This window comes from Myodes glareolus, chromosome 4 (assembly GCF_982192425.1).
Source record: "Myodes glareolus chromosome 4, mMyoGla1.1, whole genome shotgun sequence".
NCBI lineage: Eukaryota > Metazoa > Chordata > Mammalia > Rodentia > Cricetidae > Myodes > Myodes glareolus.
In genome coordinates, this window is record NC_142029.1 from 14693526 (window position 1) to 14710590 (window position 17065).

A 17065-nucleotide genomic window follows, 5' to 3' on the forward strand; every position below is an offset into this window, starting at 1 on the left:
CTGTCACCTCCTGTCATCTCTGCTTTGGGTCAGTTCACCAGGTCCCAACCCAGCTCTGGAGAGTCTGGCAAAGACCCTCAGGACACTGTGACAATGGCAACCACTACACAAGGAGGTGTAAGCACAGGAGCCCACCTTGTGCCTCCCTAGTACCGGTTCTAGCTGGTTACTTTGAGAAATACCCTGCTCCAGGCAGGTGGTTTGTTTCCTCTTCCTCGTTCTCCTGTTGCTGTATCCTCCCTCAATCCCCAGCGGGAGGTGGGCGGCTTGAAGCACACTCACAGATGGCTCATATGAGCAGGGCTCCTCGTGTGAACATCAGCTGCACCTACTTCTCCAAAGTCACCCACTCTGTTCCTGTTTGTGTCTCGGTCACTGCCGAGGTCACCTTGGGACCACATTTGGCCTCAGAAATCTCAGTGCGGCTCACTGGGACTCATCACAGAGTGACCTCTAACATCATGGGTACCCAACCCATTCTCTTCCCCAGAGCTCCTGGATGTTACTCAAGAGCTGGTGGCCAGGGCAGAGTAGGGCAGGGCAAGGGGCCAAAGCCATCTCCACACCCAGTCTGAGCCTGGTTTCAGGAAATGTGGCTCTATACCTCCCACTCTTCTCGGCTCACCCCGGGCTGACCCAGGCACACCCTCTCAAGTCCATAGCTCCAGCTAGGAAGCCATAGGTCACCATCATGAGCCTAGGCAACCTTCCCAATGCCAGGGTCTACATCTGCTCTGAGGACTACTCCCCATCTCCCCTTCCATGGCCTCATTTCTTAGGTAAGAAGCTGAGGATGCAGGCAGAGGGGAGACAAGATAGCAGAGACAGCCCACGGTACGAGCAAGCAGGACTCAACTCATCTCCCAGCCTTCACAGCCTCACGACTTCCTTCATTGCCTCACTTCTCACACCTAGGCTCTTGCTTGTTCCCCCTGCTGAAATGCCCTGAAATCCAAGCTCTCTGCTCCCTCATGACTTTTCCCTCTTCAGGGTATCTCAAAGTGCACCCATCACCCTGTCCCGTGCACAGGACGTGTTGGGATGCCATTGTGCACTCAAGTATGAACATGGCTAGCTCAGCCCTTCTCTACCATGAACCTAACTAGCCTGACCCTGGATGGCTCCCTGAAACCTTTTGTACTGACCAATGGGCCGCCTCCTAGTATCCCTATCATAGAAGCCATTTGATCGAAGTCCTCAACCCTCGGTTCTCAAGGCTCAGAATCTTGCCGCTCTCTATCTTCTGCCCAGTCCTGACTGTACCAATGAGCCACCATTTACAACAGCAAGATCCAGAGGCCCAGCCCTACCACACAAATGCACGCTAGCATGCTCATGCATACACACAGAAGCATACATATTCATTAGTCGGTCCTGCGGCCCTCGCTCTTCCTCTTTATTCCCTGACCAGATGCTGCTTTGCTGGGTGCAGGGAGTTCCCAGGAGTCCTTGCTTCCTCTGGACATTTTCAAGAACTGTCTCCACCACCCTTCTGGGCCCAGAGTTCACAGTGTGAGGTTCCATTTCGGGGATCCAGCCATATGAGTGGCAGCTTGTGAATCCTGATCTGTACTTCTTGATTCTAGCCTGGCACAGGGCACACAGTAGGTGCTGCAAGTGATTCAGAGCTAGTCAAGGCACCAAAACAGCTCAGAAAGGCTTATGGAAAAGTCAGAGTACACAGAAGATGTGTAGAGAAACTCAGGACCAGAACAGAGCACACAGTAGGCGCCCTAGAAATACAAGCTTAAAGGCTAAGAAGGCACTATCTGAAAAACTTCCCAAACTGGGTGACCCTGATGAACAAGACCCCTTGGAGGCCAGCAAGGGGTATATTGGGGAGAGCCTCAGGCAGTTCCAGCTGCCTGGCCCTCCCCCTTGGCTAAAGGAAGATACTATTTATAGTCATCCCACCTTGGTCCAGGCCCCTCTTCCCAATGAGGCCCCAGTTTTTTCTCCCCCTCAGGCCATTGATAGATTGATGCCCTCCCAGAGTACTCTGAGAGACTCCCAGCGCCCTCATGCTCCCTCCAACACCATCTCACTACACCCAGGTCTTCTCCCAATCCCCACCGTCCCCAGGCTACCCAATGCCTACCCTGCCCGTCGCTCTCCCGCCCGGGGCCAGTCAGAGAGGTGCCTCCTAATGTACCTCTGTCCATCCTGCCACCGAACTGTCCAGGGCCGCCGCCCCCACCCCCCCACCCCTCCCGCGGTTCGGCAAGGGTAAGGAAACCCCGCCCCCCCGTCACCGCCCCCCCCACGGCAGGCTCATAGGAAAACGGCCCCGCCTCTCCAACCGTCTTAGACCCGCCCCCCAGGGCTGCTTTGCCCAGTGAGGTTGCCAGGCCCCGGTCCAGACAGGCAACTGCACTCTGCACTCAGGCCAGTAGCACTTTTTTTCCTGTCGGAGCTGCCGGTGGCGCTCAGGATCTATCTGGTCGTCTCTCCTGCACGAGTTGTCGACACCACTGGGAGCTCCTGCCTCATCCACAGGCAAATAGGATCACACGCCCCAGAAAGTCAGTCTCTCCAGCCCAGCAATGGAATGGGAGGCGTAAAGAAGATGAAACCTACTCATTTTACAGTGAGCAGGTCAGAGGGTAGGGAGCGAAGGTGAGTGGAAGGGCAGCAGAGAAGCCAGGTGTGACTCAGCCCTCATGTGTCACTGCCTGGGTGACTCGGTGCATGCTACCCTTCAATCATCTCACATTTATTGAGCGCCTGCTGCAGCCACAACTTTCATGTACACCATGTCACTCTGTGCTACAAGAAGCTTGGTGGCATCGCTCTGCTTTACAGTGGAGGAAGTTGGGGCTCAGGAAATGGGAGCAGCTTTGCTTAGGACAGTTCATCAAGGAGCTCCAGCTGTATCCACCCCCTCCTCTGAGCCAGGCGTGTCCGCCAACCTGGCAGGGCTGCTGCAGTTTATCTAGGACAATGCTTGGCTGGGTATTGTGTGCAGATTTGGAAGTCAAACACCCTTTTTCCCAGTCCTTCTCTCGTGTCTCCGACCCTTGCTCACACACAGCTGTCAGAGATTTATAGCTGGCAGAGACTCAGCATGGACACACACACACACACACACACACACACACACACTGCCAAGGTCAGATTTCTCACGTGTGGTCATCTATGTCTCTGCCTGGAGATGTCTCTGATAACCACATCCAACTAAGCGGGGTGCTGCCTGACAGAGTGCAAACCATGGGTGGCATATGCTGGTAATCCTAACACTCGAGGGCAGAGGCAGAAGGATTGCTACAAGTTTGAGACCAACCTGGTCACATAGCAAGTTCTAGGACACGCAAGGGTTCCATTGTAAGACTGTCTTTAAAAGCAAACAAGACAAGCATATGGCCCTTGCCAGCACCCGCTGCTGTGGAGTCCTCAGATGGGGCCCGAGCCTGTGGGCTTTAGACGGATCTTGGGTGCAATCCTGGGGTCCTCGCCTCAACATTTAATGATGGAGCTCACATGATAGTATCTTGATGCTCTGTGACTGCCAGGCACAGCCAGGCATGACATGGTTCTATATAGCAAACATACATGCCAGTGTTCAAGATGCCCAAACACATGTAAGTATGAAGGGCACAGAAGCATGGTGCCACACAGCCAAGCTGTCTGAACATACTGTGGACACTCAGAAGCCCTGGCAGTGACCCACTATGGTAAAGTCTGGGTATGCGCTCTACCTAGGTATAGTACTGTCCAGCTTTATGGCTGTCCTCCAGAACGTCCCATCCAGGGTCACCCCATCTTCACGACCCCCTTCTCTCAGTCTCAGCGGCGGCCAACACGAGCTAGTATTCGGGCGTTAGTGGCAGCTTGATCCCTGGCAGCCTTGGTCCGGGCCTGCTCCAGTAAGATCCGCAGGAGGCCGATGGGGACATCCAGGGAGAGTGTGACACGCGTGTCCAGGTGAGGGTTAGCTCTGGAGTTGCTCCAGGAAGCTGAGGGCCCTGTGGTGGCATCTGAGTGGCTCTCCACGGCCACAGAGTAGGGAAGAGTCTCCAGATAGTTCTGAGGGAGGAGCTGGGAGGTGGGGTGGCTCTCCACGGCCACAGAGTAGGGAAGAGTCTCCAGATAGTTCTGAGGGAGGAGCTGGGAGGTGGGGATAGGGGTCCCTGGGACAAACAGGACCCTACCCAATATCAGGACCATGAGCATCACCAGTGCCCACCTGGCCATCATGCTGTAAGGCTGTAAAGAGAAAACAGGCTCAGGGTCTGGGTGTTCATTGGAAGGAGACAGATTGCAAGAGGCAGGAGACAAAGAGGGGCTGGAGAGATTACAGAGGCCAGGCCAGGGACAGAGACACAGAGACAGAGTAAAAGAAACAAGAAGAAAACTAAGACAGGACCAGACAGGCAGGAGACAGAAAGAATGAAGATGTGTCCTGAGGCATGGTGGCATATGTCTATAATGTGTCCTGAGTCACGGTGGCATATGTCTATAATGTGTACTGAGGCATGGTGGCGTATGTCTATAATGTGTCCTGAGGCATGGTGGTGTATGTCTATAATGTGTCCTGAGGCATGGTGGTGTATGTCTATAATGTATACTGAAACATGGGGGCATAGGTCTATAATGTGTCCTGAGACATGGTGGCGTAGGTCTATAATGTGTACTGAGGCATGGTGGTGTATGTCTATAATGTGTACTGAGACATGGTGGCGTAGGTCTATAATGTGTCCTGAGGTGAGGTGGCATAGGTCTATGATCCCAGCACCCGGGAGGCTGAGGCAGGATCAAATTTGAAGGCAGCTAGGTTACATACTGAGACCCTGTCTGAAAACTCCAAAGACAACGGAAGGAGAACAAGTTGTAGCTAAGGACAAAGATAACCAGGGGCAGAGAAAGAAGGGGCTGGGCTGGCAGGGGGAGGGGTAGGGGAGGAAAAAGAGGAAGATGAATGGGGCAGGGACAAAGCAAATGGGGAAGAAAAGAAGAAAGACAAGGCCGGAAGAAAAAGAAACCATCCGGAGTTATCTAGAGGAAAAGAAAGACTCAGAAACAGAGACAGCCCACATGACAAAATGGAGACAGGTTCTGAGCGGCATGGCTGATGAAGAAGGACAGCAGTGGGGTCTGAGGGGCACAAGAGACCCCAGAACCTCCCAGTCTCCCAGACATCTCCACTCACCCAAAGCCCAGGACCACTCAACCCTAGTCCCGTCCCATCCCGACCCAATGTCAGTCATACCATTGTCAGCTCCCTCCAGGGAAGGCTGGGGACACTGGAGCTGCTGGGGCCAGGGCCAGGCAATGCTCTCCTGTGACCTGACCCTTTACTCCACTTCAAGGCCCATTTATCTCCCCTCAGCCTCCTGGGGTAGGAGCTAGAGCATGTTTCCTGGCATGAGGCAGCCCCCCCACCTATGACTCACCCCCTTCTAGGGAGCAGTAAGGACATCTCCTTAGCCCCCACCCTATTTACATCTGGGGAGACAAGTTAGGGGAATAAGAGCATAGAAAACAACCAGGGCCAGGTATAAGGACTCTATGCCATGCAATATAATGCTGACTACCCCTCCCCGCAAGGAAATTTGTCTCCGGATACCCCCATCTCACCCAAAAAATTAACAACAAAGGCCTTTTAAAACAGCAGCTTTAATGTCCCCCGCCTCCCCGAATCAGCACCATGGCATCACAGCCTTGGGTCAAGGGGCAGGTTGGACACCAGTCATATCCATTCACTGCCCACAACCACCCCCATGAGTCATCTGCCCGGAAAGCAGGCGCCACAATGGGGATTTGTCCCTAAGGGGGAAAGCTAGACCCACAGGACCAAGTCACTGAAATCGTGGACACCACACACGTTCACGTGCACACAGAACTCTAGCACCAAACGGAGATCGGCAGGACCCTGCTGAGCCCTGCCACCTCCAGGGACTGCTGACCATCAAACGCGTCATTCAGGCCTCAGCCCTAGGCAGCACCTGTGTGGAACACACCAGAAAACATCCTGACCTTCTTTTCCAACATGAAACCTGCACAGAAGCGTGGCAACGAATTCGTGAGGGATTGAGAGTGGGTTCTGACTAAGAGAGGGGACCCTTGACAAAAAGGAACATGGAGAGCAACCATGCAGGCTCCACAGCTGGGGAAATGCAGCCACACTGATACATGTTGGTGCAGCTTCACTGAGAGAATCTAGGCCCCTACCTGTTTTCTGGCTGTGGACCACTTGAGGTGGGCAGCGGTGCTCACATGCCTCACGGGTTCCAAAACGGTTGGCATTCCCTCCGCAGCCACCATAGACAAAGGGATGACAGGCTGTGCCACCAGGCACGGCCCGATGGTACCAGCGCAGGGTGTAGGCAGTACAGGAGCCCTCATCCAGTGGCAGGGAGCAGGGATCTAGGGTTATTGGTAGTTAGGTTATTGGGGATGGTGGGGGATCAGAGGAATCCAAAATCAAAAGATCAGCAATGGGATGGGCTTCATGTGTCACTACCTGAACCTCTCTGGTCCCAGCCCTTACTATCACCATCGCCATCCCAAGGAACCTCGGGGTCCTGGTAGTCTTCCACAGAATACACCGAGTACTCAGAGAAGTCGTCGTCATCTTCGGGGGGTACCTGGCCTGCAGGCAGGGTAGGGTATGCTTTGAGGGGGTCCCTGCTGGCTCTGGGATAAAGTAGATAGCATGTCTCCCCCATGTGCAGAAATGTGTGTGTGTGTGTCCTGTGTGTAGACTCTATATATGTGCAATGTGCACTGATATACATATCTGTACCCAATCTGTATATGTCCCATGGATTACCAGCCTCACCTTCCTCCTCTACATGAGAGACCCGGAGCACAGGCACACGGTGGAGCTTGGGGCCAGCTGTATCCGCAGCATAGCTGGGGAGAGGTCCTAGAACAGGGCAGTGGTGACACTCTTGGTTATCAGGTCAGCCACTCTAGCCTCATCCCTGCTGAGAGGACCCAAATGATAGGCAGAAAAGTCAGTGCCTTAGATGAAGAAAGTTTTAGATACAGAAAGCTACTCACGTGATCCAGATGCAATAAACTGTCCCTGGCAGGCTGGATGGGACAGAAAAAAAGGTAGAATGAGGTCATGAAAAGTGAAGAACAAGAGACAAAGAAAAAGATGGGAAGATGGAGAAAGAGAAACAGATAAAAGACACACACGCATGTGGGGTAAGATTTACAGAGATACCGCAGGAGAGCCAGCGAGAGCCAGAGGAGTCAGAAGGGAGAACAGGCAAGAGGTGAAGAAGGAAAGGGAGGAGAAAGACCGGAAGAAATGTAGACATGATGAGCCGGCAGGAACAAGAAGCTGGAAATAGACCAGGGAAGCAAGGGACCAAGGAAGTCGGGGCAGGAGGCACAGAGATGAAAACGGTCACAGTAGGAAGAAGCGGGGTCCCAGAATCATCACTCCCTACCTGTGCCACATCTTCTGGGATAGCTCTGTCCCCCACTCTACCCCTCCAAATGCAGCCCACATCTGTCCCCCTCCATCAAGGGAGTCCTGTTAGCATGTGGCCCTCTGTGAGTTCTGGGAACTTGCCAGCCCTATCTAGGTGTCCTAGGATGGGGTGGGGGCAGGAGACTCCATATTAGACCCACTCACCACAATGCTGACTCATCTCCTGACGCACAAAGCTCCGAATGTCATCCTCCTGGGAACACAAGACCACAAGGCCCCCGAAGAACCCATGAATCATGAGTCGCATAATGCAGGGATCAAAGACTAGTCATATCAAATCAAGAGCTCTGGGACCAGGGGGTCAGGGTGCTGGGTGACATATCCCACCCAGGCCAAACTCACAGTCAGTGCAGCTTCTCCTTTCTCCCCACGAGGGCCAGCAGGTCCTGGTCGCCCCTGTGCACAGCAAATGTGACCAGGTCGTGACAGATCTCACAGACAACAGAGATCATGCTAATCTCTGACTCCAAACCCAGAAATTGACACTTACCTGCTCTCCCCTCTCACCGGGAGTACCAGGAGCACCAGGAGCCCCCACCACACTCTCTCCAGGGGGACCTCGCTCACCCTGTTAACACAAGGACCAAGTAGACAATGACAGAGTAGACTACAGACAACGAGAGGACCACAGCTTCAGAGACTGGAACATGGAGATCAGAGCCCGGGTTGTAGGATCATGGTTTAGAGAGGTGGGAATGGCTGTGGGAGCTGGGGTGGAGCTCAGCGATACAGCGCCTGCTTAGCCTGTGCAGGGCCCTGGGCTATTCAAAATGAGAAAGCCAAGCTGGAGAGATGGCTTAGCAGCTACAGCATTTGCTGTTCTAATAAAGGACTCAGGCTTGGTTCCCAGCACCCACTTGGTGGCTCACAAAAACTCCAGTTCCAGGGGATCTAATGCCCTCTTCTGGCCTTCTCAGGTACCAGGCAGACATATGGTACACAGACCGATGTTCAGGCAAAACATTCATATACATAGAATAAAAAAAATAAAAATGTAAAAACACAAAGCCAGTATGGTGGCACATGTCTTTAATCTTAGCGCCTGAGATGCAAAGGCAAGAATTCTGAATTTGAGACTAGCCTGGTCCACATAGAGAGTTTCAAGCCACCCAAGGCTACATAGTGAGATCCTGTCTAAAATGACAACCAAAGCAGGGAGGGTAGGGTCAATGATCAGGAGTCACAGATGAAGAAACGTACCTTCTGACCCTGAAGTCCTTCAGGGCCTTTGGGACCAACCCCGCCAGGTGGCCCTGGGGGACCACTAGAGCCATCATTCCCTTTGGGACCTGGGAAGCCCCCAACTCCTGGGGGCCCCTGTGGATAGAAAAGCGCTAGTTACCAAAACTCCTTCAAGATGAAACCACTCCCCTCAGATCACAGACCCCACATCAACTCACCCTCTCCCCTTTCTGGCCTTGGTCACCCTTGGGTCCTGAATGCCCATCAACTCACCCTTTCCCCCTTCTCGCCTTGGTCACCCTTGGGTCCTGACTGCCCATCAAAGCCTCTGTCGCCCTGGAAACAGAAGAAGCAGAAAATACACTCAGCCCTGACGTCCCTCCCTCCACTCTTGTACATCCTTGTATGCCCCCTGGACCAATGCTCTCTACAGTGGATGACCCAACCATCTGTTAATGTTTCAACCCAACTCAATCCCATACAACATGACCCCTCCCTCACCTTCTACTCTTTCACCCTACCTCTCTACTGTGACCCCAGTCTCTCCTGAAATCTCAAGAACAGCCACACATGATCCCCCAAAGCCACAATCTTCCTTGATCCTATGGACTTTCTCTGTCCTGCCTGACTCCACCCCCATCAAGTCCATTATCAAGAGCTCCTGTACCTTGGGACCAATCAGACCCTCTTTGCCAGGAGCCCCGACCTGACCAGGCATACCAGGCTCCCCCTACAGGAAAGAGGAAAGAAAATGTCAGGTTGATTCTCTAGCCAACTGCCCCTTGTCATTTAGGGTGGATCCTACCCTGACACTCACTGCGTCTCCTTTCCGTCCTGCCAACCCAGGGCGGCCGGGAAAACCAGCTTCTCCCTGGAGGCATCAGGTAGAGGAGTAAGCCTTGGACCCCAGCCCCTACAGCCCCCACCCGCATCAGCCCCCACTTCAGCCCCCACAGTTCTCACTACAGCCCCCAGCATCAGCCTCCACAGCCCTAGCTACAGCCCCCACATCTCCATCAGCCCCCAGCATCAGCCCCCACAGTCCTCGCTACAGCCACCACATCAGCCCCCAGCATCAGCCCCCACAGCCCTAGCTACAGCCCCCACAGCCCCCACAACCCCCACATCTCTGGTAAATTTATACCTTATCTCCTTTTTCTCCATCAAGGCCACAGGCTCCCTTCATTCCTCTTTCTCCCTAAGGTAGGAAAGCAGATGAGAAAGCAGTGTCTCAGTCAGGTATGATGGCACACATCTGTGATCCCAGCACTTGGGGGGTAAAGGCAAGAGAGTCAGGAATTCAAGTCCAGGCTTGGCTACGTAGCGAGTTCAAAGCTAGCCTGGACTACATGAGAATTTGGGTTCACAATTTTTTTAAAAAAAAAAAAGAGCCACTTCTACCTCATCTTGAATCCTTGACCTTAAAACCAACTCTTACTACTCGTTTGAGGCATTCCAACCCTGCACCAACACTCTATGTAACCTGAGCCCCCAGATTGGACCCTAGGTCCCTTATTCTCCAACACCAGGCCATTTTGAATAGAAAAACAATAGATTCTTTCTCACCTTGAGGCCCCGGGGACCCGTGATGCCAATATCTCCTTTGTCTCCTCGGAAACCGGGGGCTCCATCCTTTCCTGGGGCTCCCTGGAGGAAAGCGAGGCATCCAAAGGGATCAGCCTAGACTGCAGGCGGGGACTTCAGCCACCACCCCTCGCCTTGGGAACAAGCTGGGGTCACCATCCTAGAGCTCACTAAGAGGTGGAGCTTCTAGGAAAAGGAAGGCCATAAAAACGTAGGTCCCTAAAAGGTCACACCGTCAGGGCTATCATGAAAACGGGGGGCCTTGCGAGGATAGGGTCTCTGAGGGATTGGGGCATCTTACCGGCTCACCGGGGATCCCTGCAGCGCCTGGCTCACCCTGTGGGAAACAGATTGGGCCAAGTCCTTCAGTGTAACCGTGCCCATGTGCCCATGCTGGCTTATCTATGCGCACGCAGTCACAGTCAGCCAGGGAACAGGCTGCACACAGATCCGGTGTGAACACATGTGTGACCAAGGAAAGCAGGATCCCTCTAACATAAGAAATCCCCACGGCAGGTGTGAGTGATGAATAAACCTCAAGTGGAACGTGCCTTGGGTCCTGTGAGGCCTCGAACTCCAATTGATCCAGTTGAGCCTTTATCACCAGGCTCTCCTTTGGAGCCCTTTAGGGGTTACCAGAAGAAAGGACAGAGTCAAGACACCGTCTGGAGCACCCCTAACATCCAAGGGCTCTCTTGTTCCCCTCACAGGGTCATAACCCAGAGCTCCCCCAACCCCCCCCACCTAGTTTTACCCTGAGGCACTGGACTCCGCCCAAGAGTCCCCATCCTCTGTGCCACCCCTAGAGTCACTGCAGCCTAAATTTCCCTATCACCCGCCATAAGCTCCGCCCTCCCCGACTCTCTGTGAAACACATACATGGCCTGCAGAATTCCATGAGGAAAACCCACTCTTTCTTGTACCTTGTCGCCAGGATCCCCACTGTCTCCCCGAGGTCCTTTGTCACCATCTGCACCTCGAGGGCCTCGTTCACCCTAGGTCAGAGGTCAGAAATTGGGGTCAGGAGCTGGAGGCCCCTCGTGTACTGGAAAGCTGAGCTCTTGGATCAACTGGGCCAGCCAAGAGAGACCCAGTTCATATCTGAACCAGGCCCACTCACCTTGTCTCCTTTGGCACCTCGCGGCCCTGGAGGCCCCTCTATCACAGCTGAGTCACCCTGAGGGGCAGAAAGGGATCAGCAGAGGCAGGAGCACCTTGGCCTCTTGCTCCAGCCCCCCTGATAACCATACATACCTTATCACCCTTTAGCCCTACTGTTCCAGCGTCGCCCTATTGGATAGAAGAATGAATCTCACCCAAGCTGGGGAGGCTCCAGAACTTAATTATATATCCATTCTTACCCCACTCACCCCAGGGGCCTTCCCCCCACATTCTTACCTTCTCCCCTCGGTCTCCCCGGCTGCCAGGAGGCCCCTATGTGAAGAAAATACGATTATGACAATGGATGTGGGAGGACTAGGGAGGGAGGACTAGGAAGGGAGGACTAGGAAGGGAGGACTAGGAAGGGAGGACTAGGAAGGGAGGACTAGGAAGGGAGGACTAGGGAGGGAGGACTAGGGAGGAGGTGGCACAGAGGATAGAGCAGGACAGAGGACCAGAGAGGAACAAGAGACACAGAGGACCAGAGCCAACAAAGAACCAGAGGGCTAGCACAGACTGCAGTGCCCCACGGGCACAAAGGAGGTCAGGCAAGGAACTGGAGTCACACAACAGGACCTACCATGAGTCCCCGAGGTCCTTCCTGGCCGGGGTGGCCATCTTCCCCCTGAACGGTAACAATGGGTTCACTGACTCAGAGACTGGGACTCTGAGGCAGGAACTGTGATGGCGAAGGGGTGGTGAGCCCTGGCTGTGGCGAGGACATACGTACCCGGACACCTGGCTCGCCACGCTCTCCTCGGGGCCCAGGCAGCCCTGCTCCAGGGTCTCCCTAGAGATCAACAGGACACCAGGGATGTGTAAGGGGACTCAGTAAAGGACAGAGGGTTATAGAAGCTCGGTAGAAGCTGTGACAGAGACAGAGGCACAGGAAAGAGTCAGCAGCATTTCATCTACCTTGTCTCCTTTGAGTCCAGAGGCGCCAGGTGCTCCCTGTGGGTCAGAGTGAGGTGAGGAACCTATAGGCTCAAAGTTCTCACACACCCAACCTCATGGCCTAGCCACATCAATAACCCTCACGCAGGCAGACTTGGGGCATTCGGGTAGTCCTACTCACCACTAACCCTGGTGGTCCAGGTGGCCCCAAGGGACCTGGGGCACCTTCTCTCCCTGGAGGGCCTGCCAGACCCTATAGGGAAATGGAACAAGGGAGATGGGGGGTGATTTGAGAACCCCCTTCTCTTCCTCTTAAGACTGGACACCACCTGAGAAAGGGCCTGGGTTCCTTCCTCACCTGCTACCAGATCAGAGGTCTTGAGGTCCCCAAGTCCCCACATGCTGTTCCCAGTCCTCTTACCCGCTCCCCAACAGGCCCTGGCTGGCCCATCTCTCCTCGAGGTCCTGTCTGACCAGGGAATCCAACGACACCAGGAGCACCGGGGGCACCAGGGGAGCCCAAGTCCCCCTGAAACAGATGAAAAGGAAGAGTGGTCACAGAAGGATGCCTTCCCAAGCCCAGGCCCAGAACACTTTCCTCCCATCTCTGGGAACTGTGAGGAGACTCTGTCTTACCTTCATACCTGGAGGACCAGCTGGCCCAGGGGGGCCCTGAACCCCAATTCCTGGCTCACCCTTTAAGGGAAAGAAGAATCTTATCAGGCTTAAAGAATCACAAGACCATAGCCCCAAGCAACAGCCCTTCCACATAAATGTACCTTGAGACCTTTGAGTCCTGGAGCCCCTTTTTGACCCTAAAAAATAATAAAAATAAAGACAAAATTCAAGCTGGAGCAATGACTCTGTGGTTAAGAGCACTGGCTGCTTTTCTAGAGGTGGTGTGGGATATTATTTGAACTGGGCAAAGATATGTTACCTTTGTTTGTGCTGCAGAATATTACTGCAACTGTGTAAAGATGTGTCACATTTGTTTGTGCTGTATTTGTTTAATGATATAAGGATCTGTGTTTAATTATGTAAGGATGAGTTGCATTTGTTTCACTTTGCCTAACTAAGGCACCTGATTGGTCTAATAAAGCACTGAGCAGCCAATAGCTAGGCAGAGAAAGGATAGGTGGGGCTTCCAGGCAGAGAGGATAAGTAGAAGGAGATATCTAGGCTAGAAAGAGAAGGAACAAGAAGAGGGAGAAGAAGGAGGAGAGAACAAGGAACACACCTGGGCCAGGCAGCCGCCAGCCAGCTAGACTTGAAGAGTCGTGAAAATAAGATATACAGAAGAAAGAAAAAGCAAAAAGTCCCAAGGCAGAAGATAGATAAAATGAAACAGATTAATTTAAGTTAAAAGAGCTAGCCAGAAACATGCCTAAGCTAGGCTAAGTATTCAAAAGTAATAACAAGTCTCTGTGTCGTGAGTTGGGAGCTGGTTGGAAAAAGAAAAAGCCTGGTACACAGAGGACTCGGGTTCAATTCCCAGGACCCACATGGCAGTTCACACTCATCTACAAGTCCAGTTCCGAGGGATCCTATGCCCTTTCTAGCCTCCGAGGACAACAGGCAGGCCAGTGATGCACAGACAAACATGTACACTCATGTGTAGGGGTGTGAATGCTAAGCTTCTATATATACCAAAAATATTCCCAGGGGAACTCAAATGAGTATGAGCACAGGCCAAGGGAAGCCCAGATGTGACCACAGGCCCACAGAGCTCACACATGAGCGTGCAAACAAGAGGAACCGCGGATGTGGCACTCAATGGAAACGCTCATCAGGGAACTTCGATGTGACCACAGATGTGTACTCAGGCGGGGGTGGAAGACAAGATCATAAACACATGACCAAGGAGAGGCCTGCAGGAAATCAGCTGTGTCCCAAGACTTGGAAGATGAGGTGGTAACAGACATACATGGGCTCAGCCATGGTAAGGGACAGAAGATCAAGCAAGGGCACACAGAAGCCAAATTTGTGTCTACAAGTGTGGCCGTGTGTCTTTCAAACAGAAACCTCCTGAGAACATAGGCACAGAGGTTAGAGATATGACCAAACCCAAGAATGGTCCTTGTTTTCATGGTCAAGTCGGGCTTGGTCCTGCCCAGACCCCAGACTCACATCTTCCCCAGGGTCTCCAGGCTCTCCTGCACGGCCAGCTTCACCCTGCACAAAAAGGATGGTAAGGGTCCCTGGCTTCCCAGCCTCACCCCTACTCTACCCAGCACTTACGCTGGAAGCCCAGATCCACTTACTTTCTCACCCCGTGGTCCTGGTAGTCCTCGGTCACCTTTGGCTCCCTAAGGAGAGTAGGGGCCATGTAACAACACAGGTGTCAATCACAAACAGATGAATCTTGAGGTAGGCCTGAGGCCAGGGTCAAATGTGGGGGACACTGTGAAAGCTAAGAGTCATGGGGATGGATAAGCTATGGGTCAAAAGACACCTACTGTCAGGGGTGTTTCACTCACCGGCTCACCCAGCAGGGCTCCAGCAAGGTCTCCTGGGGCTCCCTGATAACAGAGGGGGGTCAGTGGGTTTCCTTCACTCCCATTCCTCGGCCCTTTCTTTCAGGTCTGCCTACTCACCTTCTCGCCTTTTGCTCCAGGGGGCCCAACCACCGCCTGTGGGGAACGCCATGTGAGTAGCCTAGACACCCTTCTTTCCCATCCCCACCCTGCCTTCCCAGATGATAGGTGAAAACTGGGGCTTAGGGGTGAGCAGGGGGCAGGAAGCAGAGCCAAAGGTCACCTGTCCAGGGGCCCCCACAGGTCCAGGTTCTCCTTTAGGTCCAACAGGGCCAGGCGAACCTGGCAACCCCTGGGAAAGAGCATTGTGAGGAATTCAGTCTCTTCATCACCCCGTTCCCACCATTCCAGCTGCTATCCAGTCAGCTGGGCACAGGACCCCACAACAGGCCCACCACCAGCTCCCCCAAAATACATACCGGCACACCAGGACCTCCCCTGTCTCCATCCTTTCCACTGGTACCATCACGACCTGGGGGTCCTGGCTTCCCTGTCTCCCCCTGAAAAGGTGGAGCTCAGTCAAGATCCTGCATCATGACCCTTAAGCTCTGAAGCCCAACCCAAGACTGCCAGGACTTACCACTTGTCCAGGCAAACCTGGTGACCCTTGTGGACCCTGGTGGGGGGAGCAGATACAAGGGTCACGTGGGCAGAGGGACAAAGGACACAGGAGAGTGTGGTACCTGAGGAGATTATGGTAACCCTATAGCAACTCACTCACCACAAGGCCTGAAGGGCCAGGAGGGCCAGGAAGTCCCACAGCTCCAGTAGGTCCAGGCAGACCCTGGAAGAGGAATTTGGAATAGTGACAACCGCACAGGTGTACTAGTAATGCGACCTCAAGAGCAACACTACTCACCCGTCCCGGGGGTCCTGTTTCTCCAGGCTCCCCCTGGAAAAGAGCCAGAAACCACATGCTCAGCTCCATCATGGGAAAAGACATACCTGGAATTCCCCTCCTTCTTCATATGTACCAACCCATTCCCCTTTCATGGCTACACTCACCTTCAGGCCTGAAGGTCCCTGGGGTCCTGCAGGACCAGCAAGACCCTAGAGAGGAGTGTGAAGGCAGGACACAGGTCAGTGCTGTCTGCCTGGGCTCCAGGATCCTCGTGACCAAAGCCTGGCTTGTCAACAGTGACAGAGTCTGTCCCGACCCTCTCCTACCCTCACTAGGCAGTGCTTCCCCATCACTCACCGGGGCACCAGGTGGTCCAGGGTCTCCGTGGCCACCCTGTTGGGGACAGTCTGATGAAAGGGGCCAATCACACCCAGGGAAAGTAGGTAATGATTTTCACTGGCACAGGATGGGAGCAGAAGTGAAGGTTCTAATGTACTCACCGCTGGGCCAGGGGTCCCCCTTGGGCCCTGCAGACCCTGCAGAAGGAAGGGGCTGCTGAACCTGGGTCCAGGCCTCACTTTGGCCTGTTCCCACCTTCTGAGGGCTTTGCCTGGTGAGTACTGTACTCTCCCCACTTCTCAGGCATAAATGAGCATATGTACCCTTGGACTGCCCCTTACAGACAGACACACAGACACACACACACAGTGAACATGCTACTATCCCCACTTCTCAGGCACAGATGACCATATAGACCCGTGAATTGCCCCTTACAGACAGATACACAAACATGCACATACAGTAAACCTGTCAGACATCATGCACCTAAGTCTACAATTTATACTTGGGCATAACTTTATTCCTCTGGAGTAATAAACACACAGTGAGGGTCTCAAATCCTGGGCCGGCTATTCCTGCTTACTCACCGGCTTCCCTTCAGGCCCAGCCACACCACGTTCTCCTGGGAGACCCTGTAAGAAAATATGTCTAAGACCACCTTACCCTTATGCCCAACCCTAGCTTATTCACTGCCCACCCTGCCCCTGATGTCCAAGGGCAGGACAAACAGTGCTGACTCCAGCCTTATATATGAGACAACAGATGGAAGAGTCACAGCCTTGCACACGTGTGACCTATGGGACAGCAACTCACCGGGCTGCCATCATGACCCCGCTTCCCAGGCTCTCCCTGGTCTCCTTTGACGCCTGGTACACCCTGCAAGCAAAAAGCCATGCCCTGAGTGCCATTCTCTGCCATGTGTGTACATATATGTGCACTTTTGGCATGCCCCATACAGAATACAGTGGGGTAGCAAGCCTCACCCTGTCTCCTTTGGGTCCACGGTCACCATCACTGCCAGGCTCCCCCTGTATAGATGAGATGTCAGGTCAGGCGCTAGTGTTATGGTGGGTCACAAGTTGACCC

General features: G+C 53.6%; 3 protein-coding genes across 6 annotated transcripts in view; all 3 read right to left on the minus strand.

The window, feature by feature from the left end:
• Window positions 1-2199, minus strand: part of Pfkfb4 (6-phosphofructo-2-kinase/fructose-2,6-biphosphatase 4) — a 37097-nt gene extending 34898 nt beyond the window's left edge. Inside the window, exon 1 of one of the 2 annotated variants that reach the window (XM_048423339.3) lies at window positions 2153-2199. In XM_048423339.3, the coding sequence (XP_048279296.1) occupies window positions 2153-2162 (10 nt within the window). In that variant the 5' untranslated portion in view covers window positions 2163-2199. Of the gene's footprint in view, window positions 1-2098 lie in introns of both variants that reach the window. The other variant, XM_048423337.3, reaches the window with a different exon arrangement.
• Window positions 2200-2604: 405 nt separating this feature from the next.
• On the minus strand, window positions 2605-5458 carry Ucn2 (urocortin 2). The gene is made up of 2 exons (XM_087905230.1): window positions 4066-5458; window positions 2605-4011 (listed from the first exon to the last, which is right to left on the minus strand). The coding sequence occupies exons 1-2, from the start codon at window positions 4414-4416 to the stop codon at window positions 3784-3786; spliced, it is 579 nt and encodes a 192-aa protein (XP_087761356.1). The 5' UTR covers window positions 4417-5458; the 3' UTR covers window positions 2605-3783.
• Window positions 5459-5594: 136 nt separating this feature from the next.
• Window positions 5595-17065, minus strand: part of Col7a1 (collagen type VII alpha 1 chain) — a 31754-nt gene continuing 20283 nt past the window's right edge. The window contains exons 77-118 of one of the 3 annotated variants that reach the window (XM_087905228.1): window positions 16963-17007; window positions 16793-16855; window positions 16567-16611; window positions 16141-16176; window positions 15998-16033; window positions 15805-15849; window positions 15659-15691; window positions 15521-15583; window positions 15380-15415; window positions 15219-15299; window positions 15023-15091; window positions 14860-14895; window positions 14743-14784; window positions 14527-14571; window positions 14393-14437; window positions 13045-13080; window positions 12902-12961; window positions 12687-12794; window positions 12447-12518; window positions 12287-12322; window positions 12102-12161; window positions 11952-11996; window positions 11609-11644; window positions 11465-11500; window positions 11331-11387; window positions 11134-11205; window positions 10762-10833; window positions 10512-10547; window positions 10193-10273; window positions 9771-9824; window positions 9444-9497; window positions 9294-9356; window positions 8900-8962; window positions 8645-8761; window positions 7935-8012; window positions 7787-7840; window positions 7589-7637; window positions 7003-7035; window positions 6779-6865; window positions 6494-6589; window positions 6169-6363; window positions 5595-5942 (exon numbers count right to left, since the gene is read on the minus strand). In XM_087905228.1, the coding sequence (XP_087761354.1) occupies window positions 5932-5942; window positions 6169-6363; window positions 6494-6589; window positions 6779-6865; window positions 7003-7035; window positions 7589-7637; window positions 7787-7840; window positions 7935-8012; window positions 8645-8761; window positions 8900-8962; window positions 9294-9356; window positions 9444-9497; window positions 9771-9824; window positions 10193-10273; window positions 10512-10547; window positions 10762-10833; window positions 11134-11205; window positions 11331-11387; window positions 11465-11500; window positions 11609-11644; window positions 11952-11996; window positions 12102-12161; window positions 12287-12322; window positions 12447-12518; window positions 12687-12794; window positions 12902-12961; window positions 13045-13080; window positions 14393-14437; window positions 14527-14571; window positions 14743-14784; window positions 14860-14895; window positions 15023-15091; window positions 15219-15299; window positions 15380-15415; window positions 15521-15583; window positions 15659-15691; window positions 15805-15849; window positions 15998-16033; window positions 16141-16176; window positions 16567-16611; window positions 16793-16855; window positions 16963-17007 (2481 nt within the window). In that variant the 3' untranslated portion in view covers window positions 5595-5931. Of the gene's footprint in view, window positions 5943-6168; window positions 6364-6460; window positions 6590-6778; window positions 6866-7002; window positions 7036-7588; window positions 7638-7786; window positions 7841-7934; window positions 8013-8644; window positions 8762-8899; window positions 8963-9293; window positions 9357-9443; window positions 9498-9770; window positions 9825-10192; window positions 10274-10511; window positions 10548-10761; window positions 10834-11133; window positions 11206-11330; window positions 11388-11464; window positions 11501-11608; window positions 11645-11951; window positions 11997-12101; window positions 12162-12286; window positions 12323-12446; window positions 12519-12686; window positions 12795-12901; window positions 12962-13044; window positions 13081-14392; window positions 14438-14526; window positions 14572-14742; window positions 14785-14859; window positions 14896-15022; window positions 15092-15218; window positions 15300-15379; window positions 15416-15520; window positions 15584-15658; window positions 15692-15804; window positions 15850-15997; window positions 16034-16140; window positions 16177-16566; window positions 16612-16792; window positions 16856-16962; window positions 17008-17065 lie in introns of all 3 variants that reach the window. The other 2 variants (XM_087905227.1, XM_087905229.1) reach the window with 2 other exon arrangements.